Below are 13942 nucleotides of genomic sequence, written 5' to 3'. Positions count from 1 at the left end.
CTGGGTGTATAGGCAGAGGGAAAAGAGACTTGTCACTAGTGTTGTATCGTAAAATACTCTAGATGGGAAAAGAATGCAGTCTTTAAATGTAAATTTAAATGTCTTTAAATGCAGCTTTAAATGTAATTTGTAGAGGCATTTTTAAGCAGGAACAATAGACCTGTGTGACCGTGAGAGTGTAAAAGCAAAATGGATCTCACACACAACATACGCACGCTAAGAGATAGACACACTGATAAACACACACAAAGTTCTTCTCAGCAACTTTTGAACAGTGCATTTCTGTGGCATCCAGACTTTGTTTGAACTTGCACACCATTTATGTCAATTAATCAATTTTCGGAGAAAGCAACTATTGTTCCGCATAACACTGAAAGAATGTGGAGATATAGGAAGTCTGTGAAGCCCCCCCCCACCCCTTATAAACTGTGGATCTAATTACAATGTGGGAATCATGTGGAAATTGTGTAGGGCAGATGTGTGTGTTGTCTTGTGTCTGTTCATGTGGAAGTGAAGGTTTATGCTCCTGTTCCTCCAGATAAAGTTTTATCTCTGCAGTGAGACCCCAAAGAGGAAGAGGAGAGTTGATGAGGGACTTTGAAGAACATTAAGCCCCCTTTTACAGGCGTATGAGGGAGCTGAATTGAAGGTGGTGTAAAAGAAGGCCTAAGAGTACTAAAATAGTTGGAGGTTCAAGCTGGAGTAGGAAATGGGCTTTGCAGCTGGTAGTTCTCCTGCTTTACATGATGAATGACGACGCCCGTTGACAGTCACTAGGTGGTGATTCTTGTCCAAAGCAGCACAAGCGTGGTCATTTTAGGAAGCATGTGGCCCACTATTGAAATGATTTAAAACATATGGTCAGAAGCACATGGTGGCAGTACGTGGGGGTGTGTTCATTCTGCTTATGTGAGCTTGACTGTATGACTCACAAACTGGGCACAATATAGTCAGACTGAATCTGGTGTTGCTGATGTGGCATGCATGCAACTTCAAGCACATACAAATATTTTCAATGACAAGGATTAACATAGAAGCTGCTACCTCACTTGTGAAAAAAATCTCAAGCATATAAGCTGAGTAACACATCTCAAGGACAGAGCAATAAAACAATAATAAAACAACTAATACAGTAAAGCAGAATATTTATATTTGATAGATTTAATAAATACTCCTTTGTCATTGACAATCGAGCTGAGATGGGTGGCACAAGGCCACAGCATCACTTTTTTGTGCTTGAGAGCTTGTGACATTCATTAACAATCGATAATATATGGTCACGGTTTTACAGCCAGCACAACTATGAACTTGTATAACCGTTGCATCCAAAAGTTGTGCATTTGTTCTTCTTTTTTAGTGTTTTTAGTGTGTTTAAAACTTAGTTTTATGATGAACATGCAATCCAGAAAATGATATGTAAATGTTACACTTACAGGGGGAAAAGTGGGCTAATAAATTGACAATAAAATTAAATACTGCAGATTTCAGAAAACAACAGATGGAATGATACAACACTCTACATTTGATATTCATATAATCTAGTCTGTTTGACAGAAATTTAAGGCAAAATAAGGTCGTAGTGAACTCTCTTCCGAGTTGGAGATAATAAAATGTACTCTACTTCAGGATGTTCAGAACAGATTATGAGATAGAATACTTAAAGATTTATATTATACATATTTCTCTAGTTTACCATTTGTCTCCTCCCGTCCTATGTTCTGCACATCCTTGAAATGTAGTATTTGGATTTATGTTGGTTACACTGAAGTATGCAGGACATGATCCGCAGTGATTCCTGCTGAGTTCAAAGGAGCTGAGTAAATTAAAGTGTAAATGTTTTCAGCTAGCGTGAGGTGACATGAAAGCAGATATGAAATGTTGGTGTGTGGCCTCTTTCACACACAAATTGTTGAAGATTGCATTAAATCTGAGCCCACCGTGATGTGGTTGCTTGTTTATACAGTTTATCAACACCGGCAATATACCACCCAAGTATGTTTGAATGTACTGATCCGGCGTTCTGAAATGCTGCTGTTTTGAATCGCTGCTGGAGTCAAATCCCAAGCATGACAAGGTTGTATGCAGGGTGTGTGTATGTGCGTATGGGTGCGCCTGTGCATGCATAAAGTTGGGCTTCCTCTACTCTGGCCTCCCAAAAATGGACTTGCACCATATTTTGGACATATTTTAAATGAATGATGTCAATATAGAAGACAATATTTAGATGATAGAAAGTGTCCTTTGCAGTATTGAAACTAACTCTCACCTCAGAGTCACATCCATGCACACACAGTACCAAAAAATAAGAAATACCCCCTCCATCCTTTAATCCACCTCTCTGCAGTTGCAACCAATCAGAAAGGAGCTGTGCCGGCAGGAGAACAACTGGCCCAAAAGCAGGAGCCGAGAAGATTAGGACCCCGTTCCCTCCTTCTCTGTCATGTCAATTTCTCACTCCAGACCTTCATCAGCTCATCTCAGCATCCTGTCCTCCATCCCCTTATCATGCTTCTTATTCCTTACAAGGTGGACTTTTTTTTTTTGCTTCACACAGCACGTTTGCCTTCCAGTCCATTTTTTCATACCTTGTATTTTTCTTCTTATGTCTTTCTGACATTTGCTTTGATCTGAGCTGTTTGGACACATTAGCATAATCCTCCTCTTTTCCTTCGTCTTCTGCTTGCCACCCTCTGTTTCCCTAAAAGCCATGCCCAGTCCAGGCTCTTCAGTATTTACTGCCTCTTTCAGTAACTGAAACGGGCACAGACAAGACCTGTTTAGAGGTTGATGAGCGGAGAGAAAGGAACACCAATAACAAGGACTTCATTTAACCTTCTTTGTACAGTAGGTAGCCTGCACGGTGGAGAGTGGTTAGCAGACAGGCCACACAGCTAGGAGACCTGGGTTCGATTTGGGCATCTCTGTGTGGAGTTTGCATGTTCTCCCCGTGCATGTGTGGGTTTTTTCCAGGTACTCTGGCTTCATCCCACATTCCAAAAACATGCTAGGTTAATTGGCGACTCCAAATTGTCCATAGGTATGAATGTGAGTGTGAATGGTTGTTTGTTTATATGTGCCCTGTGATTGGCTGGGACAGGCTCCAATATACCCGTCACACTCGTGAGAATAAGCGGTCAAAAATGAATGAATGAAAGTACGTTAGGTCTTTAACAAGCTGGTTTGATGATATTTCAAACAAAAGTTGATTAACGTTTATGTGTTGAAAACAGAAAACTACAGGTACCATCTGCCAAATATGACATTGACAAATAAGGATTATCTGACAACCTACAGATGTATGAACGATTCTACATTTGCAAACTGCATCCAACAACATCTAAACCCAACATTGCTCACCACTTGACAATGACACTGGTTTGGATAGCACTGGCATTTTGAGTGAGCTATGGTCTTACTGTTTTTTTGTGATACTGCTTCAAAGGTGCAACTATTTTAGTCGTTTCCTCAGTTCTCTGCCACCACGGGAAACTAGTGCATGACGAGTTTTGCAATATGCTAAATCTTTTTGAGAATTTCACCAAAAATACTCCCTCATGGCCAACATCACTCATGCTCCTTGCTTTGTTAACATGTTAGCACACACTGTTGTTGTGATCAGGTGAGAGGGAGGAGTGCTGTAATGGAGTCTACAATTGACTGCTTGTATGTTGACCTCTTTGTGTGCAGCGGTTGTTAAAGTTTTTTTTTTTTTTTTAATGATGTTCTGATGGATACTGAACAAGTTGAGACACGTGGAAGCAATTTTATTTCTTCATTTGATTGATCTCCCTGTGATTATGCCGTATATCAATGTATCAAAAGGAATTAAGAAAAGATGAGCTACAGCATTCATTTGCAGCAAGCACGATCCGGGTGGAGAAGATGGTTTTGCTCTTGGCATTCTTGTACTCCTGCCATCATGCAGCATCAGCACAGAGCTTCACTGCTTTGGCTTTTTGCTGTCGAAGAACGCTCTCATTTATCATGCTGGTGCTACCAGCTCACAAATGTAGGTCATATTCAGACTTGAGCCATCGTTTTCCAAAACAAACATGCTGTACTCTCACTGCTGACATTAGGTTTACTTGCACAATATTAAAAAGTAAGCTAAATTATTTTTGCAAAGGCTGAATTGTTTGTTTTTGATCCTCAATTTGGTTGGCCTGAGCATATCAAAATTAGGCTTGAGTATCAGTTATACAAAATAGCCCTCCCCCGAAGCACTTTCTAATTCATCCCTCATTTGATTGAAGTTGTACCATATATCAGTCAGTCTGTATTGGAATAGACAGCAAGCATTTATGAGTACATAAAGTCTTCTGCAAATCTTTGACTGATGTCTGTCCATGTCTTCTGTACTGGTCGTTAAATTGTAGTCAACATTCCAAGTAAAGTTGTAAATTGTAATCCAGCTGGCTTTGCGTAAATATGACCTAAACATGACCTACTGGTAGCCTTAGACTACCTTATTTCTGATACTTGAGCTTATGCCATAAGTTAACATTAAATTTGATCTGAGTCAATGTGAATGAAGCTATGTGGTATACATTATGTAGAGACAGACACCAAAAGTGCAAAGGGGGAGCCGATGCTATACTTTTACCACATTTTGCAACACTTTTCTCCATTGAATATGTAAATATCTACATTATTGCATTTCAGTCTCTTAAAGATTTGTGGGTTGTCAAGAATGCTGCACTCAAATATGTTTCATTTGGTTGAAATTTTGTCATGACAACAAGCCTTCTGCATTCATCGACTAAGGTAACACATCTTAACACTCGCCTCACCAACATTACATATATTACATATATTACATAAATAGTTGATACTCTGTGTTCCATTCATAGTTTACACAGATTATTGTATGCAATCAGATTAAAAATAAGACTTTCCATCAGTTAATTTTTACATACAATCACGAACAGTAATGTAGGCAGAAATATGAGCCTTGATGTTTTGATGAATTCATAAATGCTGTCATAGCGGGTCCGCACAGTGTGGTGGCGCAGGGCCGATAAAACGCATCACACAAGCCTCTGCTGGATACTGCCAAGAAAAACTCAGCTGACAGCTCTGCTCTGCCCTGCCAGTGTCGAATTTTCCCTGGCTGCTGACCAGTGCGGTCTAGAATCAGATAAGCCGCCTGTGTCAAATAAACCAAAGCACAGGAGGAGAGAGATCACAGTGACAAAAGGGAAGCATTTTCAGGCCTCTCACAATCAGCTATCTTTTTCATTGGAATATTTTTTGTTGAGTTTCAGCAACCTTAAATGACCCATCATTATTTTCCCCCCACTTTAATTCACATATAACTTAATATTTATAATAGTAACTACATGTGTACAATATACAACTATTCAGCAATCACTCACACACATTATTCAACTATGGTCATATTTTTTTTCTTGGAAAAACAACGCAATCAAGGGTTGCACTGTGGCCAAGTGGTTAGCGTGCAGGCCACACAGCTAGGAGACCCAAGTTCGATTCCACCCTTGACCATCTCTGTGTGGAGTTTGCATGTTCTCCCTGTGCATGTTCCAAAAACATGCTAGGTTAATTGGTGACTCCAAATTGTCCAGGGTGCACCCCGCATCTCGCCCAAAGACTGGGTTGGGCTGGGCTCCAGCATGCCTACGACCCTTGTGAGGATGAGCGGTAGAAAATGAATGAATGAATGAATGAAAACAAAATCAAATTTAAGACCAGTAAGACCATTAAAATCACATTCCCATCATTTTGTGACTTTTGTATGCTAATGCCACAACCACCAGGGGGTTACTGACTGGCAGCACATTTGAGAAGCTAATTTACATTATAAAAACAGCTACCTTAAGCACCTTTAATCGGATAGAATTAAAACTCACCTGGGAGAAATGTGAAATTCCCGAAAGGTTTTTTGATGCCGAGCAGAGCATGCACTGATTTAAAATGCCTCAAAGGGTGGATGTCTTTGAAAATCATTTGGGCTGTTGCTTTAGTCGCTCAATAGTCATTGAACTTTTGAAGAATTACATTTTTCAAGATCCTAAATTTATAGCTGACGTACAAAATCTAAAGCTTTTAGGGATAATAATACAGTGTAACCTTGGTTAATGTCATAAATCCATTCCAGAAGGTCAGATATGCTATATACGTATGCTAACCAAATAAATTTTTCCCATAGGAACTACAGGAAATATACACTTAATTCATTCTGGACACCCAAAAAAATGTTAACAAAAAACATTTGTTATATAGCTTTACATCAGAAAACAATTCAAGATGCATATGAATGACAGAAGAGCATTCAATAGGCTTAATATACATGGTCATATCACCTCGTACTTTGGTACACTGTGCATTATTAAAAAAAAACTTAAACTGTATTATGGAAAGCAGGAAGTGAACAAATATAACAGTTACTGATTGTAAAAGTACCAGATGGAGGGGTAGGATTTAATAAGCTTTGCTTCTTCCTACTCCTTTTGGACATGTGGAACTGTGAACTGATTATGGGATGCACTCAATTGTAATCTGATGCATGTTCAAATGAAATTAAACCATTACCATTACCATAATAATTGACAAAGACGGCATTGAGGCAGCCAGTGAGGGGCAAACAGCCATCAACACTGACACCACCTCTGAGTTTTGCTTTTTGGCCCCATTGTGGATTATTTTGTAGCCGTGATCAATAAGAAAAGCAGACTTGATGTAATTGACTCGACCGCTGATAACGCCATGTTAACATGCTGCTAACAGGGACGTTTTATGATACATTATTATACATTATTGTTGTATTAACAACATGACAAGATGTGCACCTTATTGTACGCTAACAGGGAAATGTATGCTTACCAAGGCAGACTTTTTGCGTTGACTAAGGGTGTACACCAACCAAGGTCCCCCTGTACAACATTATGTAAATCAGGGGTCTCAAACTCAATTTTCCTGGGGGCCACTAGAGCTAGGGTCTGGGCGAGGCTGGGCTGCATCAGGTTTTCCAAAAAAAAAACCCAAAAAGCATTTATTAAAAACAGAAAAATGAATAAACTTTGCTTTGGTTCCGATTTTCTACAAGAAAAGCTCTGATAAAACATTCCACTGTTCTCACATATCTTCATTTTTATTTTTCTACACAAAATAAGATCAAGAATAAAGAAAATCAATCAATCAGTAATAAATAAATACAGTAAAGTCTCGTTATATCGATATCGGTTATATCAAAGTACTGCTTATTACGATACTATTTTCATTTCCCGGCAAATTTCTAGTCTTTTATGATATAATTAGTTCTATTAGTACGATACCCGGTTATTATGATAATCCGGTTACTACGATGCCCTTTTCATATCCCGCCAGCCAATTTGGGCTGCTTATATCGATTAATAATTAAATAATAATAATAAAAATTAATTAAAAATTAAGAAACGACATATAGTTGGTGGGTAGACAAATTATTTTTTTCAGATTAAAATCAACAAAGCATTATTAGAGCCCTGTAGACATGACAAAACACGACTATAGTCACATTTATACTACTTTTTTTTTTATTTACTTATTTTTATTGCGCAACTGCAGGATCTTGAGACACATGCTAACTGGCAAACTAGAGAGCGACCTAAACGGTAGCCTTCAAGTTATTTCCTTTAAACTTAAAAAGCCAAAAACTTACCACTTCCACACGGATAGGGAGGAACAGTTATTTAACCTTTAACATGAACATTAATCAAACGTAATATTTTTTTCTGGGTACATGATACCATACAGCATCCATATCAAACTTGCGCGGGCCGCACTAACATTAAACTTTCATATCAAGGCGGGGGCCTCAAACTAGTGTCCTGTGGGCCACATTTGGCCCGCGGGCCGCATGTTTGAGTCCCCTGATGTAAATGTTTCTGAACATGTATATCTGCTTTAGTTTGAGCAATATTTTTTTCTGACAGGCATGTATGTATTTTAATTCTATTGTAATTAAGTTCATCTTCTGTTTTCTTCATCTCTTCAAAAATGACAGTCACTCTGATATTTGCCATATTGTTAGATGCACTACTGTATCTGTGTGCAGACTAATAAAACGCCACTATGATTAAGTGTTTCCCTGGGAAATGACAGTAATCGGGAGAGGAAATGACATGTGTTGGACACAAAGACAAAACCTTTACTGAAGTTCCTAAGTCTCTTTAGATGTGCTGAGTCCTCTATCGTTCCCCGGGGTTCACATCTGTTTTTCAGACAGCCCTCTCTTTCTAAGCTGTTCATCCCTTCATCTGTTGAGCCCCTGTGATAAGCGCGCGTTTAGACAGATATATTGGTCCCATTAGAGGCACTTGATTCCGTTGCTCTACAGGAAAGAGCGGGCCATTAACTTGCTGCTCAAGGCCACTTAAAGATGCACACATACATCTACTTAAAGACGTGTAGCACACGTGCACTTCATAGGGTGCACATCCGCACCAAAAATGTGGCCAACAATTGAACATTTTTGAGGTGAAGTTAGGCTACCATCCAGACCCCATCTTTCTTCTTCTTTCATTTGGGCAAGTATAGTCCAAGAAATCTTGGGCAAAAAATGAAATGAAGTACAGAGTAAATGGATGCCTGGAATGCGCCAAACAACCACATGAGGAAAACATTAAAGGTCAGAAACAGTTTGCGAGTGTGTGTGCCCATGCATGCCTATGTGTGTGTTTGTCAGTCTCAGTCTCAGAGGAAGGGATTCATTGGTAGCGATGCTGAGGTGAGCGGAATCTATCTGATGATGAGCATCAATGCAGCAAAGGGCTCATCAACCTTGCAAGGATGTCCCTGTAGTTCCACCTGATATATATTTATTAAAAAAAACAAGGTGTATGTATGAGTACAAGGGAGTGCGTAAGGGAGAGAGAAAAGTATTTGCAACGATTTTTCCCCTCTTGATGTGCTGTATTTATTTAGCATGTTTAGGCTTGTCACGATGACAAAGTTTATGCAATTAATTATCATCCGATTTTCAATAATTTCAACTATTATTATCATTCAAAGATCATTGTGTCATGTCACATTTGAGCCACTAGATGATACTCAAGCTTAGTGTACCTGTGCGAGACAATGTCTGAGCTCCGAATCGCGGCGTGTCACCACGTCACACACAATCCCTACTCCTAGGGTCAAAAGAACTACACACACACAGGAACACAAATAGAGAGACAATACACTACCAACGTACAATGCAGAATATTGACCAACTATTATGTCAGCTTTAACGACAGCGACGCTACATTATAAAGATCGTCTCTCTTAAAAAAAAAACAAGACACTCCAATAAAACCTTCACACACACAACCCTGTAAAGTAATGTACAGTAAAGTCTTGTTATATCGATATCGGTTATAACGAATTACTGCTTATTACGATACTATTTTCATTTCCCGGCAAATTTCTAGTCTTTTATGATATAATTAGTTCTGTTAGTACGATACCCGGTTATTATGATAATCCGGTTACTACGATGCCCTTTTCATCTCCCGCCAGCCAATTTGGTCTGCTTATATCGATACAAAAGCAGCTACAGTAGCTACAGCTAACGAACTATCGTCTTTGTGCCTTCATCCATAGAAGCTTCACCACACAACGCAACACGCCAGGCCACTTTCTGTATTACATGTTATCATGTAATAGTTACAGCATGGGTATAAAATAAAACATTTTTTGAGGTGTTTTACCAGGCGGACTATGTGTGTCCCATTATGTGCATTGATAAGCTGCCTGTATCTGTTTTGATATCTTTAAGATGCACAGATAAGAGAATGATAAGGATGATAGGCCCATCCAACCATGCATTTTCTGTGCCGCTTATCCTCACTACTCATTCTAAGTCTGTTTCGCTTTTCAACAGCGTCTCGACTTGCTTTACTCTTAGGTGTTGAAGTCCGAGGTTCCGCTGGACTGGTTGTTGGACTCAAGCTCATGGCTGAAATGGTTGTCTTGCCTTGTCGCCCAGCTCTCTGGAAACGCTCCAGTCATAGCTAAAATGTGCAGAGCAAAACATCAACCACTACAATGGTCCTTTCCACATGCGCATGTTCCAGAAGAATTTGGTCTTTTTTGTCTTTTGGCCAATTAAAGAGATGAACATTGTGAGCCGTGCTGCCGCGACACAAAGTCTTGGCATTCTCTCTATAATCTGCCGCTTATCCTCACCGGGGTCGCTGATATCCCAGCTGTCGTTGGCCAATCACAGGGCACATATAGAAGTCATTCACGCTCACATTCACACCTATGGACAATTTGGAGTCAGCAATTAAACTGACATGCATGTTTTTGGAATGTGGGAGGAAACCGGAGTACCCGCATGGGGAGAACATGCAAACTCCACACATAGATGCTCAAGCGTAGAATCGCACACAGGTCTTCCTGATTTCCTGACTGTGTGGCCTACATGCTAACCACTTGCACACCGTGCAGCCCCTGTCTGTAGTTCATCAACTTGAATCTGTAAAATGTACATTTTTACTTTTTGTTTTTTTAATTTTACTTTTTCCTCACTTTATCTGGTTTTATGAATTTTGAAATTTTTACACACACGGGCAATTAAGAAAACCCAAAAGAAAACATTAATAATGTTTCCTGGGCTGTCTGTTTTAATTGCAGAGAGATGCTCAGCTTGACTGAAATGCCTTTCTGTTAGCCGAAGTGTTAAGAATGAGTTAAATGTTCAACTTACATTAAATGTAATCACTACAATGTAATTATAATAATTTCTATACAATTCTACCTGTGTCCTCAGGGGCTGTTCAGTTTGGAACAAAGTAGTATTTTGTCTAAGGAAAAAATAGATTTTTTTAAAAAAAATCAATGCACACCCTCAAGTTGAAGCACTTTGAAATTGTTGCTAAATGTAGAACAACCCCATTGGGATTTGTGTCTGCGCATACAGTGGAACCTTGGTTGGCATCATTAATCCGTTCCACAAGGTCTGGCTCCAAACCGCTAACCGAATCAATTTTCCCAAAGAAATAATGTAAATTCAATTAATCTTCCAGAAAAACAAAACTGTTCAACACAAAACAAAAAATATTTCAAAATATAGTTTTATATGCAGAAAACCATTCAAAATGCTTCTAAATACATATAAATGATGAATGAAAGGGAACAATTAACATTTAAGATTACTTTAGCCTTCGCTGAAGACGTGATGTGGCTGTTCCCAAAGACACGATCTGGCAAACGAGATCAACTTGGACACCACCTTCCTGTTTTGCCATGAGTTATTTCGTGTTTCTCATCTCAGTAACCCTGAATGGAGCTCAAAAATGGGAGGGAGTCAAAGGGCGGTGTCTGTGTTTTTAAACTTACCAGTTCATATAATAGTTTACATATCAAAATATGACACTTTGATTGAAAAAAATCTCTTTATGTGAAGGTTAAATCAGTATTTTAAATATCCTTTCAGATGCTATCCGGTTCACGCTGATTGACTGTTCTCAAATGTCAAATAAACACACCGTAGTGTAGCCCATCTGCTGTTTAATACATGAGCCAGATGAACACGATGGCTGTTAAATTAGTACAAAAAGCGAGTTCACCAGACGTGAAGAGAATGTAGAGGGACTGGGCAAGCAGTTTCTGTTTGATTATGTCTCCCTGTCTTTGTCTTTGTCTTGAATAATGTAATATCCAAGCAAGGGTATGTGGGTCAGTGGGGCTTACCTACCCAAGAGACCGGTGCCACACCCACCACGCACACTTAATTCACTCACTGGGTTGTCTGCCTGTCTGCCACGGTAGTTAACTCACTGTGTGACGTCATGCATTTTTCATAAAGTCTGGGTTGCCCAGTCAATATTTAATATCTGGTATTGACAGGCAAGTCCGGTGGCAGGACTAGTAGCTCCCCTCCTCCTGCTTTCATCCATTTCTGAGCTGTAATTGAATTAGCTCTGTCTAAGGATGACAAAGAGCCAGTCATTAGACAGCGAGTAGCTGCACTTACAGCGGATATGAAGTTAAGCAGGAATGCGCTGAGCTGCTCAGGGTCAGATAAATAAAGGGAATTTCATTTTAAACTTGTTACATTTTTCCTTTACTTGTTTGGCAAGGACTAAATGCATTGACATTCCTCTCCTTTTCTCTCATTTCCACTGCCTGTTTACTTTGTTATGTGTTCACACCGATTTCTTTGTTTGCAGTGCTTCCCACCTGCTCACCGCTGGACTTCCACTGTGACAACGGCAAATGTATCCGCCGCTCGTGGGTTTGTGACGGAGACAATGATTGCGAGGATGACTCCGATGAGCAGGACTGCCGTAAGTTATCTCTTGTTATGGTAGTAGTTGGTGATAGTTAACATTTGCAAACAATCAGTCATTCTTACAGCCATTAATAAAGAACAGCACATAAGGAACAATAAGGCATGTAATTTTCATCAGGGGTTCTTAACCTTTTTGACATTGAGGCCCGATTTTTCCAGTACAGAGTTCCCCAGGGCCCATTAAATACTAACACTGTAGAGATTTAATTTGTTTTCAATAATAAATCAAATCCACTCACAGTTTAACATGCTAACAAGCCGTACTTGATGAAAGGTAAAAATGTAGTCTTTTTGCGGGGACTGGCACCACTTTTGTCTTAATTTTTTCGTTTTAAAACTTCTCCATTGCTAGTTGTCGTTGAATGTCTTCTTCTGATGTTGTGTGAGCTTGTTAAATAACTGACTGACACATTACCGCCACCATCTGGTTGGAAGCTGCACTGCAACTGAGCGTCTCATGGATAGCATACAGTAGCATAGCGGCTAGCCTATCGCCGGTGTCTTCAGTTGATAACCTACTATGCAGTCCCACGGCCCTCGAGGCCCACTGGTGCAAAAATCTAAGTTTTTTGCGGCCCTTTAGGTGGCGCTTGAGACCCAAGTTTTGGCTGCAGCCCTTTTGGTTAAGAATCACTGGTTTAGATTACATGTGCAGTTTTCAGTCCAAAATACCCCAGTTTTGCATGCATGGTAGACCATGTCTATGCACGCATGTGCCTTTTCATGCAGGCTTTTCTTATTTGAAAACATCGTAAACAATGGCTTCATATTTCATTATTGCACAATAAATGAACATATAAAGCATGTAACAATGTGAAATGATATTTAACAATGGGATAGGTCAACAATGCTTGCATTTTGAATGGCTGGCTTTACAGTTATTATGTTACCTCCGTCTACACCAAGGCCGCTGTTTTTTAAAAAGAATTTTGGCTTGAATGATTTGGCTGTGTTAGCAACCATCAAGACCAACTGTTTTTTGCAGAAAGAGTTTCTATGAATCTAATGTTAACAAGGACAGAAAACGTTCAGTACCTGGATTTTGCCATTTCCAGTAAGTGGCTAGTAATGGATTTGAAATTGAAATTGAAGTGTGAGAACAGAAGTCAGCAAATTCTCAATTCTGAATCCCATTTCAATATAGATATCGAGCCGATGACAGCAAAAAGTGTCTAAACAAATATCGGGTTATACTGGCCTGCATTTAAAATCTCCGCTATTAAGCACTCCGATACAACCAGTCCATTTGGGGATCTGTTCCAGCACTTCTGTCTTGCAACAATTATTGCACGCTTTCTGTAAATACTATAAACTTCATTTCATTTCTCATGCATGTGTTTGTCTGTTATATGATATATTTAACTGAAATGACTGATCCAAACAACCACTGATTTATAAAGGAAAAACTTTGTCATACCACTGTACTTGTGAAAATAACCTGATAAAAATTTATTTAAAAGTTGAAAAGTGAATGTAATTAAACTATTTTATAGGTCCGGACATGATGGAAATGCTTGATTGATTAACAAAATATTATCAAATGAAAATATCTTCTTTTAACATTTAACAACAAAACAACACAACTATTTGGGCAAAGTGAATCACAGTTCTGGAGGACATGTTGACAGTTTAAAAAATACAAAATAAAACACTTGATTGCAT

At 39.2% G+C, this 13942-nt stretch overlaps 1 protein-coding gene across 3 annotated transcripts in view; it reads left to right on the top strand.

Moving 5' to 3' along the window:
* Positions 1-13942, top strand: part of lrp4 (low density lipoprotein receptor-related protein 4) — a 113438-nt gene that overhangs the window by 57314 nt on the left and 42182 nt on the right. For all 3 annotated transcript variants that reach the window (XM_058088486.2, XM_058088485.2, XM_058088487.2), the window contains exon 3: positions 12159-12275. In XM_058088486.2, coding sequence (XP_057944469.2) covers positions 12159-12275 — 117 coding nt within the window. The remainder of the gene's footprint in view (positions 1-12158; positions 12276-13942) is intronic.

This window comes from Doryrhamphus excisus, linkage group LG13 (assembly GCF_037039965.1).
Source record: "Doryrhamphus excisus strain RoL-2023G ecotype Guam linkage group LG13, RoL_Dexc_Guam_v1.1, whole genome shotgun sequence".
NCBI classification, from domain to species: Eukaryota; Metazoa; Chordata; class Actinopteri; order Syngnathiformes; family Syngnathidae; genus Doryrhamphus; species Doryrhamphus excisus.
The sequence above is the reverse complement of the archived record's forward strand: the minus strand, read 5'-3'. Positions and strand labels throughout refer to the sequence as shown.